The sequence below is a fragment of the Delphinapterus leucas genome, chromosome 12 (genome assembly GCF_059928025.1).
Source record: "Delphinapterus leucas isolate spDelLeu-1000000601 "Yukka" chromosome 12, BTC_Dleu_Yukka2, whole genome shotgun sequence".
Classification (NCBI taxonomy): Eukaryota; Metazoa; Chordata; class Mammalia; order Artiodactyla; family Monodontidae; genus Delphinapterus; species Delphinapterus leucas.
In genome coordinates this window covers 66,563,495-66,581,607 of record NC_143140.1, presented here as the reverse complement: position 1 = coordinate 66,581,607, position 18,113 = coordinate 66,563,495, and the positions used below count along the sequence as shown (strand labels likewise).

General features: G+C 38.8%; 1 protein-coding gene across 2 annotated transcripts; it reads left to right on the top strand.

Moving 5' to 3' along the window:
- The first annotated feature begins 787 nt into the window (after window positions 1-787).
- On the top strand, window positions 788-18,109 carry LOC111165830 (pantetheine hydrolase VNN2). 2 transcript variants are annotated; one of them, XM_022556814.1, is made up of 7 exons: window positions 788-1,015; window positions 1,134-1,264; window positions 7,865-8,057; window positions 10,006-10,294; window positions 11,603-11,973; window positions 13,348-13,518; window positions 17,536-18,109. In XM_022556814.1, exons 1-7 carry the CDS (start codon window positions 803-805, stop codon window positions 17,725-17,727), a joined length of 1,560 nt encoding a protein of 519 aa, XP_022412522.1. In that variant the 5' UTR covers window positions 788-802; the 3' UTR covers window positions 17,728-18,109. The 2 variants fall into 2 exon arrangements, with proteins under 2 accessions (XP_022412522.1, XP_022412530.1); XM_022556822.1 differs by lacking the exons at window positions 10,006-10,294; window positions 11,603-11,973.
- The last annotated feature ends 4 nt before the right edge of the window (window positions 18,110-18,113 follow it).

Genomic DNA, 18,113 nt, shown 5'->3' with positions numbered 1-18,113 from the left:
CCCGGAGGATCAGTTCTTTGGGTACTAAGGATGCAGCAGTGAGCAAACCGGACACAAAATCTTGTTTTTATGGAGTGCAAGTTCAGAGTCTTTACTAGGTAAGTCAGAGTGTTGACTTGGGTGAATTTTGTTCCCAATATTGCCCTGTATTGCATTTTCCTAGTAGCAAATATTTTTAAATTTTTTCTTCTCTTCTAAAAATAAACATGATGTAGATCTGTCAACAGAACAGAAAAAAATTATCTAGTTTTTGTAATTTAATAAACGAGATTTGTTGTATTATGGTTTTTCACATGAGAGTTAATTTAGTTACTATTTTCTATTAATAAAAGGGTACAATTGTACTATATTTGAATTTTGTCTTTTTGAAATTTGACATTAAATCTTATCAATAGTACATGTACAATCCTTGTAATTTTTTTTTTTTTTTTTGCGGTACGCAGGCCACTCACTGCTGTGGCCTCTCCCGTTGCAGAGCCCAGGCTCCAGACGCGCAGGCTCAGCGGCCATGGCTCACGGGCCCAGCCGCTCCGCAGCATGTGGGATCTTCCCAGACCAGGGCACGAACCCGTGTCCCCTGCATCGGCAGGCGGATTCTCAACCACTGCGCCACCAGGGAAGCCCCTTGTAATACTTTTTGATTGTATTCAGGGAACTGAAATTTTCTTCCTCCAAAATGATCAGGCATAATATTCATGAGATTGTAAAATAAGAGCTGGCAGTCATGTTACCTAAATGTTCCTTCCTTTATAAATACTACATGAATGTTACTTTCACTTGCGGAACTCACTAGACCTTGACCATGATCATTTCCTCTTTTCAAACCTCCGTGGCAGTTTTTGCCCTAATTATTCTGCATGTCAGTGCTTTGGATACTTTCAAAGCTGCAGTATATGAACATGCTGTCATATTGCCAAATGACACAGAAACACCCGTTTCTCAGGATTATGCCTTGCTCCTCATGAACAGGAATATAGATATTCTGGAGAGAGCAATTAAGCAGGCTGCTGAACAGGTATTCTTTTATTTCTGCTAATCATAATTTATGAGGGGCATGAGAGCTGGTGAAGATTGGAGTGTTGAATTGTCTACATACATAGAGAAATAATTTTGATTTAACTTGTTTTGAACAGGGTGCTCAGATCATTGTGACTCCAGAAGATGCAATTTATGGATGGAAATTTACCAGGGAAGCCATTTTCCCTTATCTGGAGGATATTCCAGATCCTCTGGTGAATTGGATTCCATGTCAAGACCCACACAGGTATTTGAGTTATCCTAGTTGTTTGTACAAAAGTGCTGTGGTTCTCTAAAATGTACACGTTCACTTCAGCAAAATGATAAATTCTGAATGATCATGTATGTGGTGTATGTTATTGTTTTATATTTATATATATATCTTGGCATTCATTAGATTTTTAAAAATTGTACCTAGGTGCCATTTAAAAATTATTTATAATCTAGTACCTTTATTAAATTTGGAGAAATATAAAATTATTTATTACTGGGATTAGAAACTAAGGGGAACACGATCTCATGAATATTAATTTCTCATGAAAATTAATTTCTGAAGTGGACACACGGGGTTGTGTTTGAAAAATATTCCAAGGTCTCTATTGAAGGTACTATATTTCAATTCATAGTCTCTCTGCTCTAGAATCTGTTTCCCAGGCAGAAAGACCTCACTATCTACTTTCTAGTGAGACTTTATGTTTTGAAACTTTGCATTTTCCTAGGCTCATAAAGCTAACTTTCCTGGGAAAAAGTAACCTAGAAATTTTCTAATGTAAAATATTTAATATATGTGTGTATATTTAATATATAACTCCTACTATCTACTAAGGCTTGAATTATTGAGGCATGGATTGCACAATTCCATACTGGCAGTAAAAAGTCCCTCACTCTTTCACACTCGTTCTTGCACTTTCTTTCACCCTCTTGCACTTTCTCTCACTCTTGTACCTCAAATTAAGTTTGTTAAACATCCCTTTGCCATGTTCTTGCTGGAGGATTATGGATACCACGCTTTTTGAGGCACTCGTGTTTAGTGTAAATTTTATATAAGGGTTATCAGAAAACAGCTTTTCTCAGCTCTAAAGAGACTAACCACGCAATGAGGAGAATATGGGGTTACATGACAGTCAACCGCTCCACTTGCCAATCATTCCTGTTCTGAGCTGATGCTTCCTATGATGTTTGTAAGAAACACTTTTGTGGAAGAAGAGGGGCAATAGCTGGACAGTCTTTCTTTCTTTTTTTTTAATAAATTTATTTATTTATTTTTGGGTGTGTTGGGTCTTCATTTCTGTGCGAGGGCTTTCCCTAGTTGTGGCGAGCGGGGACCACTCTTCATTGCGGTGCGGGGGCCTCTCACTGTCTCGGCCTCTCTTGTTGTGGAGCACGGGCTCCAGATGCGCAGGCTCAGTAGTTGTGGCTCAGAGGCCTAGTTGCTCCGCAGCAGGTGGGATCTTCCCAGACCAGAGCTCGAACCCGTGTCCCCTGCACTGGCAGGCAGATTCTCAACCACTGCACCACCAGGGAAGCCCTGGACAATCTTTCTGCCTAGAAGTTTTGAGAAGGGGGACAACCCATTTGTTTTCATCTCACAGTAGGATTGTAAGATGGACTTCCTGTTAAAAACAACATATGTTGCAAATTTATGGACTAGTCAAATATCACAGTAGCTATGGAAACTGGTGAAGGTTGGGGGAGAGGTCTATTCCATATGGTTAGTAAATACCTCTTTCATAGCACTACACTAGAAAAAAGAAATTTTGTCAGAAAATGGGCTTGCGTTGTCACCCAATACAGTTACATTTAATTCATTTAACTATTACTTATTGAGCATCTACTGTGTGCCAGATACTATTTTAAGAATAGGAGATATAGCACTTATTAAAACAAAGTCTTTGCCCTCCCTGTGGCTTATGAATATTCTAGTGGGAGAAGATAGATGTAAACAAACACATTTATTATATAGAATGTCATTTGGAGATAAGAATAGGGATGCTGACTGAAAAAAAAAAGCACAACCTAATAGTTGACAATTATGTTTTCTTTGGGGCTTTACCAAGGACTTTAGCCTGGGATACAGCCCCTCAGATACCTCTTCGGACAGTTCCAAAGAGGTAAGGTAGGAGCCAAGATATATAGGAGTTTTTGCAACCCCCCCAAAGGAAAAAACAAACAAGGTAGCCCAACATCAAAAGATTACTGCTAATGAGACGTCCCTGGCGGTCCAGTGGTTAGAACTCCGTGCTTCCACTGAAGGGGCGACAGGTTCAATCCCTGGTCGGGGAACCAAGATCCCATAGGCCACTCGGCACGACCAGAAAACAAAAGAAAACAAACAAACAAACAAAGAGGGACTCCCAAGTGTTTGGCCTGAGCAGTTGGAGGCGTGGAATTGCCATTTACAGACATAGGGAGTGTTACTGAACCAAACTTGGTTCCACTTGCCCAGGCACAGCAAAGCCTATCTACTGACACCGGGCTGTGGTGAAGGAAAGTGCAGGGCCAAGCAAGGCATACAGGCAGCTCATGCTCAAAAGACCGAAACTGCCCGATGGATTTTAGGAAGGGTTTTTAAAGGCAAGGTGAGGGAGAGAGTGGCAGGGTGTGTGATCAGCTCTTGCACAGTTCTCTGATTGGTTGATGGTGAGGTAACAGGGTGATGTCACAGGGGTTAACATCATCTATCCTCAGGCTCCAGCCAGTCTGGGGGTTATGTGCTCATGGTCATCATGCAATTAGCTTCTTCCATCTGGTGGGGATTTTAGTATCTGCAAAACAATTGAGGAATGTGTGTCAGACTCTGTTGTTTATGTTCTTTGGGGAGGAACTAAAGATTCTGTGACTCTGCTGTATGGCTAATCTATTATTTAAATTGTTACCAGTTCTCCCCGCCCAACTGCTATTTTTTTGTTACTATGTGTTTACATCCTTCCAATCATTAATTCTTGAGCCAGTTTTTTGCGACTCAGGGGAGGCCTGGGAGACTAAAGCTTTTCCACAAAAAAGGAGGCAGGCAGAGGGCATGGAGGTTGGGGGCAGTCTGTCCTGGGAAGGTCCCATAGGGTCCTCTCGGTTACAGGAGCACTGAAGGAATAGAAAGTCTGGGATGGAGCTCAGGAAATCAGAAATTTCAGAAATTTGTGCATCTGAAGTTTGATCTGTGATTTAATAGACATCCAACTGGAGATGTAACCCTGGCAGTTGCATATTCGAGTCTGGCATGAAAGAGTCTGGCAAGGTCAGTGTTGGAGGGAGAAAGTCAGGGAGAAAAAAATTTTTAAATCAGATTTACTAACCTGGGTAAGAGTAACTATCAATCCATCCCTTTTCATGCATTCATTCACTCATTAACCCATGTAACCAGCAAATGTATAAAGAGCTGCAGTAAGGAAGCAGGAGGTGCAGTCATGATAAAGAAGCGTCTGAGGTTTGAATTCAGATTGCCTGTTAAATGCAAACTCCAAAACACATAATTGTGCTGTAAAAATCAAAGGTGAATCTTACTAGATTCTCATTGGTGAGGTCGGGGATGTGCTTTACCAGTGGCAGCTCAAATGAGGAACCATCTATAAATATCTCCTAAGTAAATCTAGGTCCACAGTAATCTTCTCACATACAGGCCTTTTTTTTGAATATAAATTTACCTATTTAAATTTATTTATTTTTGGCTGTGTTGGGTCTTTGTTGCTGCACGTGGGCTTTCTCTGGTTGCGGCGAGCGGGGGCTACTCTTCGTTGCGGTGCGCGGGCTTCTCACTGCGGTGGCTTCTCTTGCTGCGGAGCACAGGCTCTAGGTGCACAGGCTTCAGTAGTTGTGGCACCTGGGCTCAGTAGTTGTGGCACACGAGCTTAGTTGCTCAGCGGCATGTGGGATCTTCCCGGACCAGGGCTCGAACCCATGCCCTTACATTGGCAGGCAGATTCCTAACCACTGTGCCACCAGGGAAGCCCAATACAGGCCTTTTTTTCAAATCACATTGCTCTTAATGAAACTAATGTAATAATGTAGTTTATAGGATGGATAAGTTTATCATCATTCTATTCAGACACTCATTTTTATAAACTTCCTCTTATTTGCCTTCTATAAATAAACTCCATGTTCAAACCTATTAAGCTTTAGGAAATAAAACACAGTATCTATCATCTATGCAAGAATAGTAAAGTTGCATTTTTAAATATTGATAATCATATTTAGTTTTAAAAAGATACCCTAACATGGCTCTCACTCTGTTCCTTTCACATTTAGTGTGACTATTCTCAAGTAAGGTTAATAACTTATCAATAAGTGTATTGCCACCTCCACATTGGTCAGTAATGTCAAAGAGCAAAGAATCTTGGTCCTCAGTGGAAGCAGAAATGTCTCAAAGAGTTACCTATTCACAGATGAAACCACAAAAATAAAAAAACACTCTACATATTCTTTATTCAGGGTAAAAATAGAGACCTTTCAAGCACATTTTAATTTTAATTTTTATTTAGAGATTACTTTGTTAGTTTTTGTAATCAAACCCATGTAGATAAGACCTTACATATTTAATACAGTGTGTTACCCCTGTACAAATGGAAAAAATTATGTGTTAACATTTCTAGACCAATATAGCTGTTAATTTCTGTACAGTGCCAACCCAACACAGTACAACTGGGATACTTTTTCCAAAGTTGACAGCACAGCTAAAGTTTCCAAAAATTCCAATTTTATGTATATACATATATATGTGCATATATATATATATTTATTTATATACAAAGACCAAGAGCAGTATTTTATACGTCAATACCAGCAACAGCTTTTCCAGGTTCTGCAGTCATCTGAACAAAATTATAGAGACATCCAGCGTACTCCATTAAAGAAAAAAAGGTAAAAAACAAAACCTCAGAAAACAGCAAAGTTCTGTTACTGTTGTGGTACCTGGCACCATTTTCTTTATTAGCTTCTCAATCATCATCTGGAAAGAAGACATTCTAGAATAACATCATTATAAATAGATCTGATAAAGCATGGTCACTACTGTGTATCGTAAAGCAGGTACAAGATATTTTACATTCACAGAGGTATGATACAGTACTGCCCTACATCTGTAATACTATAGGATATAATTAAAAAGACATTATTTGAGACTTGATTCTACTTTTCCAGCAGAGGGCCCAAAGGATGGTTACGACACAGCTCTGGTACAGAAATGTACCTTCTTAGATAGGATTTCCCTTCTTTAGTGTCACAGTTCTAGGCACTCACTGTCAAGCACATTTTTATGTCCTTAAACATAAACTTTTTAAAAGTATTTCTATAGTAGGAAAGTTAGTTTCATCATATAAAGTTATTCAATTCATTGTAAAGACACAGTAGTCAAATTTTCTATAAGACCTGCAAACATTTCTGTTCATACTCCTTTCATCTCCAAAGATAAGAATTATAGACCGCTTTGCATAACATAAGGCCACAGAGTTACAGCTAAAAAGAAAGTCACAAAGGTAAGATGTCCCTTCTGTTGTAGTCTGCTATTTATTTGTCAGTTATCTTGGTATCTTCAGAGTATGGGCTTCCAAAGTTCAGGGCACTCAGAGCTGGCCTTGGTCTAATGGCTCACAGCACTACCATTTCTAGGGGAGTTCCAGTGGTGTTCCATTCCTGCACTACCCAGGTAATACGTCTGCATTTCGGATTACCACAACTAACACGCTGAGGCCACTACCTCTGCTCTCACGCCAGAAGGAAAGCTCATTTGGCTATTCCCTAACTACCAAGAAACAAATTCCCAAATACATCTTAAACTTCAAGACTTTAGGAGCTGGATTATTTTTGGAAATAATAAAAGAATAAACTTCCTTTATAAAAAGAAAAGAAACTTACCGCTAAGAGGGAGAAAACAATTTTTAACACCGTGATGAGTTCACCTGTGGAGTGAGTTAGAGAAAAGATCTAATGCTTGAGCTATAAGAAACTACAGCGTTTAGACTCAGTGCAGACGAGGAGGAACCAGAAAAGGAGATGGAGAAAAGCACCCAGTGAGTAGGAGAATGAGAGCGTGGGGTCCAATAAGCAAGGTGAAGTGTTTCCGGGAGGAGGGTGTAAGTAACTGTGTCAACTGCTGCAGGTAAGTAGCACAAGATCACAAGATGTCACATGAAGATGACATCACGTGGATGTCATCATCAGTATTAGTGAGAGTTGTCGGGTGGGATGATAGCGATGAAAGCTGATCTGAGCACTTCTAAAGAGAACGGGAGAAGATGGGCTGAGGATTGCAAAATGTCCAGCTCTTCCAGGGAGTTTTGTTGTAAGATGGACCTAAGGTATGGAGCATAAAGTAGAGGGGCATGGGGGTCAAGAGAGGTTTTTATTTTATTTTGATTAAAGATGAGAGGTACTAGAGCATATTTGCATGCTGATGGAATGATCTAGTAGAGAGATGACAACTGTTGGTGCAGGAGAGTGAATAATAAATTGCTGGAGCAATAGATACAATGTGGAAAAAAATTCATCAAGGTTAGGCACAATTTGTGACTTCTACATATAATCTCTATCATATCACATAATTATCATTTCTTTTTTGTATGAGAACAATTAAGATCCAGTTTCACAGCAACTTTGAAGTTTATCATGCAGGGTTGTTGACTATAAGCGCTATGTTATGCATTCAGCCTCCAGGACTTATTTATCTATTAGTTGCAAGTTTGTACCCTTAAACTTCATCTCCCCAGTTCCCCACAATCCAGCCCCTAGTAACCACCATTCAATCTTCTGTTTCTACAAGTTTGACTTTTAAAAATTCCACACATAAGTTATGTCATACAGTATTTGTCTTTCTCTGTCTGACTTACTGAAATGTCTTAATTAAAACTGGATTTAGATTTGGTCATACACCAGTACAAGCAAGACTCAGCTGCCTGGCCAAGAACAACTCTATCTATGTCCTGGCAAATATTGGGCACAAAAAGCCATGTAATTCCCGTGACTCCGCGTGTCCTCCTAATGGCCATTATCAATACAACACCAACGTGGTATATGATGCAAATGGAAAGCTGGTGGCACGTTACCATAAGGTAAGAGGGGGTGGGTGTGTAACATGGAGCCTGCTATGAGGGGGCGGATGTTGTGTTTAAGAGTTAGAGCTCCATTCTCTTATAACACGATGTTACCAAGATTTTTTTAAAGCGAGCAATAAAGAAAATGACACTTTAGAAACGTGGAAAAAACTGTAGGCAGAGACCTCTAAGAAAGGTTTGGTAATAGTCCAGGATTGAGATAAAGTTTTTGCATATATAAAACAAGTAATTTTAATATTGATATAAAAGATACTGAGATGACTGTAGTCTGGATACCATTTAATTTTGAAATGGTAAAAGATGTTTTCACATTGTATGAATCAGTTACATGGAAGTTAATTTCCCTGCTTTCTAGCAGGTCACAAAAATGATCTTTCTCTTTTAGTTTCTATACCAGTTAATTTAATTATCCTCTTGTTGATTTAAGGTCAAATCATAAGATTTTTACTTTAAAATCTGAATTGAAAGAGTAAAATAACCTGAAGTCATAATTTTGTACTAAATTGGACCGGGAGAGAGGCTGACCTTTTAAATGGTTATGGGATGTCCAGGTCAGTGTGAATGTCCCTTTTCCTCTCCCATATGTTTTCTAAGCATCTTAATTGTGGCTTCAAAATCTTCTGACTGGAGAAATTATCTCCTGGAACTCCTAGTAAAAAATAAAAATTACTCAAGAGGAGTGATATTGAGCCAATGACTTTCAAATGTTTTTGATCATATACCTTTATATGGAAAAAAATTTTAACGTGAGTCCTCAAAATAAAATATATTTATATTTACTTGTGTGTTTAGTTGTGTATTTATAAATAAAACACAAAACTTTCAAAAAGTTTTCTTCATAAACTTGTGGGTTTCACAACTTGTTTTTATATGTAATTAAACTTCTGTGTTCTCAAAAATGTGTCTCAGACTGGAAATAGAAATGTCAGTACTTCCATTTTCCTTGTTTCAGAGACTGTGTTTGCATTGTGAGTATTATTTTTAAAGGCTCTTTCTTTGCAGCTACTCTTCCATTCTGTAAGTGTTGACCTAGTTAGACTGGTAGCATAGTTGGTCAATCCATTTATCCAGGCCCAGTAAACGGCAGGATGGCACAGTGCAATGGATGTGGACAGCTAATGAGGACCTGGGTCATCCTAAAGTGAGAAGCTCTCACTCTTCCATCAGGGTACCTTGGAACAGTTCGTGACCCATGCTCTCTGACATATGGACCTGATAAGAGTACTTTTGTCAATCAATTCTTAAAATGCTAGTAAATTTCAATTAAAAATTTTTTTTAGGTAGAAAATAAATTTAGAGAGAAGTTTTAATAGTCTGGCTCCCAACCCTCAGTCTTTTCTACTTTGCAAATCATTTTATTAAGCTGTTGACCCTGATTATTAAGTTAGACTAGGTTCATTTCTCAAGTTTACTTGGAAGGAATCAGAGAGAATGAAATAAAATATTTATTTTTAACAACAATTTTGAAAGCTGGGTAAGAGTCCCTGAAATTACTTTGGATGGGACACTGTAAAGAGGGAGAGGGCCTCCCTCATCTGATTAATAGATATTTATTGTGCATCTATTATGTTTCTAGGTATCAGGGACTCAAAGAAAAATGATGTATGTCTTCAGCTTTCAAGACACACATAGTGCTTAGGATTTATGGGGAGGTATTTGGCTCCTCATTGAGAGAGGGAGGAAGATAAGGAGAGAGAGGGAGGGAGAGAGAGAGAAAGAGAGGGAAAGATAGAGAGAGAGAGAGGGAGAGAGGGAGTGAGAGAGACTATATTTCTTCGTATTTTTCTTTGGAAATTAACTTCCACTCACCAGAGTCATTCACCTTCTATAGATTTCCTGCCATTGAGCATTGCCAAATCTCAAAATTACTAACTTGGAGAGTTTTCATGTGTCACCTTTTCAATAAAAAAGCCTTTCCTGGTTTCATCCTGTGTGTTTGTTATAGTACAACCTCTACTCTGAGCTTCAGTTTGATGTCCCCGAAAAGCCGGAGCTGGTGACTTTCAACACCTCCTTTGGAAAGTTTGGCATTTTCACATGCTTTGGTATTCTCTTCCATGATCCTGCTGTGACCCTGGTGAAAGATTTCCACGTGGACACTATATTGTTTCCCACAGCTTGGATGAATGTTTTGCCCTTTTTGACAGCTATTGAATTTCATTCAGCTTGGGCAATGGGAATGAGAGTTAATCTTCTTGTGGCCAACACACATAATGTCAGCCTAAAAATGACAGGTAATTCATGACCAGATGTGGTTTGCTGATTATATTTCTAAACGCAGAGAAATTTGTGCCTCAGATATAACTTGTTGTAAGTTTTTGGTTCTTCATTGAGGCTTCTCACTATGTTTGTATCCTTTTATTAAAAAAAAAAAAAAAAAAAGGAAGAAGAAAAGAAAAGCTACTGCTTGATTATAACAGCTATGGCTGTGTTAAGACTTTTATGTGTATTATTTCATCTATCCTCACAACAACCCTATGTATGCACTGAGTACTAGCATTCCAATTTTGCAGATTAGAAAACTGAGACACACAAAAATGCAAGTAACTTGCCAAAGGCCACGAGATAGTAGGGGGCAAAGCAGGGAACTAAACAAGATATGCTCTATAACTGGCAAGGTAGAGTAGTGTATTATTGACATGTTGCTGTATAACAAGTTGCTTTAAAAGTAAAAAGTGAAAGTGGCTTAAAAACAATAAACATTTATTATCTTACAATTTGTGTTGGTCAGGAATTTGGGAGTAGCTTAACTGGGTGGTCCTGGCTCAGGCCATCTCTTCAGGTTACATTAAACTGTTGGCTGGGCTAAAAGTCATCTGAAGGCTTGATTGGGGCTGGCAGGTCTGCTTCCAGGATGGCTCACTCATATGGCTGTTGGTAGGGCTCCTCTCTTTCTCAGTGGGTGTTGAGAGGAGACCTTCATTTCTTGCACATGGGCCTCTCCATAGGGCTGTGTGATGTATCCTTATGACATAGCAGCTGGCTTCCTCCAGAACAAGTAATGGGAGAAAGAGGGAGAGAGAGAGGGAGATAAAGAGAGAGAGAGAGAGAAAGAGGAAAGCTGCATTGCCATTAATGACTAGTCACAAACCATTATTTCTACCATGTTCTATTGATTAGGAGTATGTCACTAAGTCAAGCCCACACTCAAAGTGAAGGGAATTAGACCCACCCATTGGAGAAAGGAGTGTTGAAGAATTTTGGAACATATTTGAAAACCACCACAATGGAGAACAGGAGGGAATTTTGTACTAACTTCCCTACCTCTCAGGAACTCCTGAGTACAACGATTTTAATATTTGGCTTAATTTTCTATAATGCTAGTAAATTATATTCAAAGTTTATTTGAAATCAGACCACTGATCATGTAGTTTAATCTCCTCCAGTAGAGAATAGGAGAAGTATTATACTTAGGTGTTCAGTGCCTTGTGCTTTCTCATTGTGACTGATCTTGTGACATGACCACATGCTCAATTCTGATGAGGAAACTGGTGGTGTTGGGTTTGCTTTTTGTTTTTAAAAGACTTGTCTTCCATTCACAGGCAGTGGTATCTATGCACCACACTCTCCCAAAGCATACCATTATGATATGGAAACAGAGTTGGGAAAGATCCTCTTTGCAGAGGTGGATTCGTATCCCCGAAACTCTCCAACCTACCCACCAGCTGTGAATTGGAGTGCCTACGCCACCACCATCAAACCATTCCCAGGACAGAAAAATTCCTTTAGGGGCTTTATTTCCCGGGATGAGTTCAACTTCACAGAACTCTTTGAAAATGCAGGAAACCTTACAGTCTGTCAAAAAGAGCTGTGCTGTCATTTAAGCTACAGAATGTTAGGAAAAGAGAATGAAGTATATGTTCTAGGAGCGTTTGCTGGACTTCATGGCAGAAGGAGAAGAGAGTATTGGCAGGTAATCTCAGCTCGAGAGAAAGGGAATGTTTGGATGTCAGTAAATTCCAGGGTTAAGTTTTCATATTTGTCCCAGGGAACCAAATGCTTTTCCTTGGCATGACTGCATGCATTGCCAGTGTCACACACACACACACACACACACACACACACACACACTTTGGGATTAATCATGTGATATTTGCAGGGGGGCTAAGTATCATTGATTGTTTGCTTTGAGCACATTAAAAGAATACATTAGCCTGACAATGCTGATTTTCTATTTGACTAATGAAACCAGTTTACATATTGAAATGAACTTCAAGAAGGCTTCTTTAAGTAGCTTTGCTGACACATCTGAATATAAAGTCTTGTTTTAACTTTTAAAACCAACAATAAGTAGGGATATCACTTTTATTTTAACTTCTCTTGTAACCAAATGTCCTGATCATTTAATGCCCTTCCAGTGACAAATTTTTTAAACTTTTTGTATAATGTTGGCTATGCATTTGTTTTTTCTTATTTTACTCTGTGCCTCACTGCCTTCTCCTAAGGAAAAAGATATGAAAAAAAAGAGAGATGGTCAAAATTTTAATCATCCTTTTGGCTTTTGTACTCCTGTTTCCCAAATACCTCTACTTTCTTGGGCCAAATGCCATCATCTGACATGCCAGACTAATGGTTTATATCTGTTACCAAGTCCAAGCTTGTACTGCTTGCTGTATGACAGACCAATACATTGAAAGATGAGTTGTTGGGACAAGGAATAGTGACTTTATTTGGACAGCCAGCAGACTGAGAAGATGGTGGACTAGTGTCCCAAAGAACCATCTTCCCTGAGGTAGAATTCAGGCTTCTTTTACACTAAATGGGGAGGGGGTAAAATCCTAGTTCCATTCAGACTCTGGAGGGGATGTGTTTATTTTTTCCTTCCTGCAGCCATTCATAGGTATGCCTGGTCTGGAAGTTTCCTGTGAGCTAAACAAAGGTATTTTAGCTCATTACATGAAAGGCAGGATTCTCAGAGATGGTTCATTTTGTATAATTTAAAGCTTATAGGCAGCATGCCTTTAGTGATTAACTTGTAGCAAAAGCAGTAGACTACAAAGGTTTAAATAAAAAGAAACAGATCCAATATGGAGTGGATTTGTTCTTTCCTATTACAAATCTAGTTTTAAACTGGCTTCTTTCTTTCAATCCCGCTAGTTACCCAGGAAGTGGGAGTTGGTTCTTAATCATTTGCCATTTTCAATAAAGCAGGTAATTATATGATCCAAATCCCTTTATCAAATGGTGAAAATATTTACTTTGCTACGTTTATAAACTGAGTCAACAGTTCTAGTACAAGTAACTTAGATGCAAGACATTGCATTTTATTTGTGTCTTTTCTACACAGGTATGCACAATGGTGAAATGTAAATCTACTAATCTGGCAACTTGTGGACAGCCAGTAGACACTGCTCTGACAAGATTTGAAATGTTCTCCCTAAGTGGCACATTTAGAACGGAGTATGTTTTCCCTGAAGTGCTACTTACTAAAATCAATCTGGCACCTGGAAAATTTGAGGTAGGATAACTGTAAGAGTGTCTTCATTTTATCTGTTTTCTGAAGTCAAATAAAACAGTCTATGATAACTGTATCTGTTAACTTTTGCTGTGTAAGAGACTCCTCAAAATTTCATGGCTTTACACAATAACTATTTCTTTAGCCCTGATTTTGTGGTTGGTGATGTGAACTGGGTGTAGCTAGGCTGTTCTTCTGGACTAGAAGAGGCTCAGTTGATCTTGGTTGGGCTCATTCATGCATCTGCTGCTAGCAGGAGGGTTATTTGGGGCTGGCTGGTTTGTGATGGCATAGTCTTGGAGAGGTGGGATGATTGGTGCCACTCTGCCTCTGTGGTCCCTCATCTTCCAGAAAGCCTTGTCTTGTTCACATGTTAGATTAAGGAGTCCGAGAGCATAAATAGGGAAAGACACAATAGGCCAGTTCTTTTCAAGTCTCTACTTGCAACATGTTTGCAGATATCTCATCTACCAAAGCAAGTCACATGACCAAGGTAGATTCAAAGGGTGGAGAAATAAATACTGCAGAACTCTCAATGGGAAGAGCTGTAAAATCATACTGCAAAGGGTATGGATAAAGGAGGGGAAATTTTTGTGACCATTTTTGCAACATACAGCAACTAATTCTAAAGTGATGACACTTTGTTGGAATAACACCATCAGATACCTAGACCCTATGAGCCTGAGGCAACATTCATTGCAGAATATTTACTTACAGATTTTTAGTTTCTTTTTGTCACATGTAGAGACAAACAGAAAATCAATTATTTATTTCATAAACCATAGTGACCATAGCCAATTAATCCACAAATTAAGCTAGTCTCAAGTTAAAATTAAGATTCTGTAGGTTTGTATCTTCTAGTCAGTACATGGCACATATACACATGTACATACACATACTCTACAAGTTTGGCCCTGAATGTCTTCACTGAACTGTGACAAACAGTGGCAGAGTTTCAGAACCTAAAGTGAAATCACTGCATTTTTTTTTTATAAAAGAAAAAATAGGATGTAAGTTAATTAATCCAAAACATCAAGCAAGGAAGTCTTTAAAATTGCAGATTGCTTATGGTCATATATCTGTGTCTGCCTGTTTTATCAGATTGGAATTGGTCATATTTATAAAAATATTTAATTCTGTGATACCAACAGTTCAACATACAGTGCAGCCTTAAGGCTGGGAAACCCAGAGAATGGGAATCCTTGGCTGCCATAGAACCCAGTTAGGCAGAATCTCATGAGCAAATTGAGGCTGGAATAAAAGCTTAAAGGCCAACTACAGAAAATCTTGATCAGATCTGAAGTAAGGGGTCTGGAACTCAAATCCAGTAGTTGAAAGTTGGCTAGAGTGGCACAAATATGTGTAAATGAACTGAAAGTTTCAGGAGCCAATTCAAGGAAGTCAGAGATGGGAAAGTACGGTTCACCCAGGTAAGCTTAGGTATGGGTGCACTATATCTTGTAAGCCCTGCCATTTAAATTTAGCACACAATCTAATTTTCTGAGTATGATTTTAAAAAATAGATCAGCGGCGGCATTAGATCCTCAGAGGAGGCGGAGCTCAGGCAGTAACACGAGTGATGGGAAGCGGCTGTAAATACAGATGAAGCTTCGCTCACTTGCCCTCCACTCACCTCCTGCTGTGTCTCCCGGTTCCTAACAGGCCACGGACTGGTACCGGTACCAGTCCGTGGCCCGGGGGTTGGGGACCCCTGCCATCGATGACAAGATTTTTACATGAGTCACACTGACCATGTCTTCCTGAGTATTTCCCCAGTTTCCTTGACTAATGGACTCTCCATCAACACATATTTACACATTATCTTTGAGGATCACTTCTGCAGAGATTCCAACATATTCATTGCCTATCTTTTCCCCATCCTTAGTTCTACGCTAAGAGCATGAAATGTTACTGACCATCACCACAACTGTGGGAAACATCTTGCTTTAACATTGTAGGTTAACTCTGGCATATTATCAGAAGTATGGCCTCTGCAACTAACTAGTTATGTAAGTTTGTGCAAGTCAGTTAACCTCCGAATTTCCTGCCTGTAAAATGGGGAGAATATCTTCCTCACTGATTTGGTAATGCATGTGAAAGCACTTTGTGAACAGTGAAGCATTATACAAGCATCAGGATGTATTTTTAGGTACTTACCTCAAAAGGTTTACCTAGTTAACCAAGTTCATCAACAACTGGAGGAAAAGCTTGCCAGAATTAGGCCACATGTACTGAACATCATGTAAGTATACATCAATGTGCAGGCAGAGTGGGGGAGTAGGAGGCCAGGTTCCACTGTAGATACAGTAAATCAGAATCTCTGAGGATGAGACCTGTATTTTTCATAGTCCTACAGGTGATTTTGGTGGGTAAAAACTACCAGTTTAAGGGAATAGTCAAAAAGGTCAAATTATCAAATTATCTTAGAAGGCCAGTTATATAGTATACTATTATACTATTATATAGTATATTTTAGGAAAATTTGTAACAAGAAAACAGTAAGAAGCTAAGTTCTAACTAGAACCCAAGGGACAATCACCGATGTGGAACAATTAATTCCAAGAAGGTCAAAATAGACACAATTTTACTATATTGATGAAAAGTCACAAGAAAACTAAATATTTGTGTTTAACTTGTTTCAAACTTTCACCCAAATGTAATTTGAAATATACCTCTGTTATTTCATTTTTGTTCTTTGAGGAACAATTTAATAAACAAGGGACTATTTAGAAACAATGAACACAATAAACAATGAACATTTAACATTTTATATTTGTTCATTTAATTACCAACAGGTTGTGTGTTTCACGACTTGTCAGTGAGCTATGTATTTGTGTGTATGTGTCACCACAATAATCAACTTTGAGGATATTTAGTTATTTTCTACTTCTAGTTATAAAGTATCTAATTTCTCACCTTCTAAGCTCTTCCCCATCCAAACTGTCCTTCTCACAACTGATGATGAACTCATTTTCTTTAATTCTTGTTCTATCTGTTGTCTATTTGTGTTTTTTTCTATTCTTGTTCCATTACTTTGCATACATTACTCCCTTACAGAGAAGCCTCTTGCCTTCAGGATATAGATCTGATCATTCATGGCTTTCACAAATCCGATCCCTACAGTTCTCTTTGACCATATGGCTTAGTCTCCTCTTCAATAATCTTCAACTCCAGCTAGTGATGTGCTGTAAATTGTAACACGCCACTCTCTGAGGAAGAAAAAGAAAAGTTCAGATTTGTGGCATTTGCCAGTTATCATGATGTAAATATTCTCACCACCATCAATTTCAAGAACAGCCACGTTTAACAACCAGCTGTCAAAGTTCCTGGAGTTTTAACAGTCTGTTGTTGTGAGCTTACACACAACTGGCTCCAGCACACAACTTGTTCTAACCAAATTGGAGTGAGAAAGCACATTGCCTAGATCTGTCACATACATTCCTGTCTCAGAATGAGCCTTTGCTGCTTGATTTCCACTTGGCACAAAGTCTTCCATCATACAGCCCCAGGGAGAAATTCCTAACTGCTCCTTGTAGCAGACTGTATCCCACCTTGGGAAGCAGAGCAGTTCAGCTATTCCTTCTCAGACCTCCTAAGCACATACCTGTTTCTCTCTGCAATATACTAATATACTGATTTCTCTCTTTATATGTGGGATCTTCTCAGTTTCACCATTAACGTTTAAGCTTCTTGAGGGAAGGGTGTTATTTGTGTTCCTCTGGTTCCCGGTTATCTTGCCTATAATTGGACTCAATAAATTTTTGCTACTGATGATTTCTGACTTTTCATTAAGGGTTACATCTGATTGTTTAAACTCAATTATTGAACCCTCTAGAATGGCTCTAGTCTTCCTTACATATAAAATAGCTGTTTCCTATCTTTCCCATCTGTTCCCCAACCCCCAACCCCAGCCCTAGCCCCCTTACCTACCATGATATCTAGGATGGTTTCAAAATCATGAGTCTGCTTGTAATGTATATTCTAATCAAGTTGACTATACTTTTCCCACTTTTTCTTTAGGTACTAAAAGATGGGCGTTTGGTAAACAAGAATGGATCATCTGAGCCTATCCTAACAGTGTCACTGTTTGGCAGATGGTACACTAAAGACGTACGTTCCATCTCAGGCGGGACCAGCAACTCAGCAACAACTTACCTGATAATATCCACATTATTAATGATCATAGCTTTGCAAAATATTGTGATGGTGTAGGACATCGCTTTATCATATTCATTGTTGCATCTCAAGTTTACTAAGAAACTTCGAATGGCTTGCTCCCCAGTATAGACCAATGATTTCCAAATATATATTTTTTCTCATCAAGGATTATATTTAAGTGTTATGATAATTTTGCCTCTTTTTTGGCTACGCTGAAATAATACAGTATGGTATAATGGTATAATTGAGGTTTGGGTCATGTAAATGAGGATTAATCCTGGCTCCAGCCTTATTAGCTGTGTGTGTGAGCATAAGCAGAGTGAAGAGCTTCAGGGACATTGTAAATATAGTGGTAGCCTTGGGAGAGAACAGTAATGATGGGAATTGAGACGTTTATGACTGAATTCCATTTGACATTAAAGACAGTTTGAACTCATCTA

Excerpts from the sequence above, each read along its gene's own strand:
- LOC111165830 (XM_022556814.1), top strand. The coding sequence starts at position 803 with ATGATCATTTCCTCTTTTCAAACCTCCGTGGCAGTTTTTGCCCTAATT. Across the intron at positions 11,974-13,347 it reads GGAGAAGAGAGTATTGGCAG|GTATGCACAATGGTGAAATG; the intron begins GTAATCTCAGCT and ends TTTTCTACACAG. Across the intron at positions 13,519-17,535 it reads TGGCACCTGGAAAATTTGAG|GTACTAAAAGATGGGCGTTT; the intron begins GTAGGATAACTG and ends CTTTTTCTTTAG.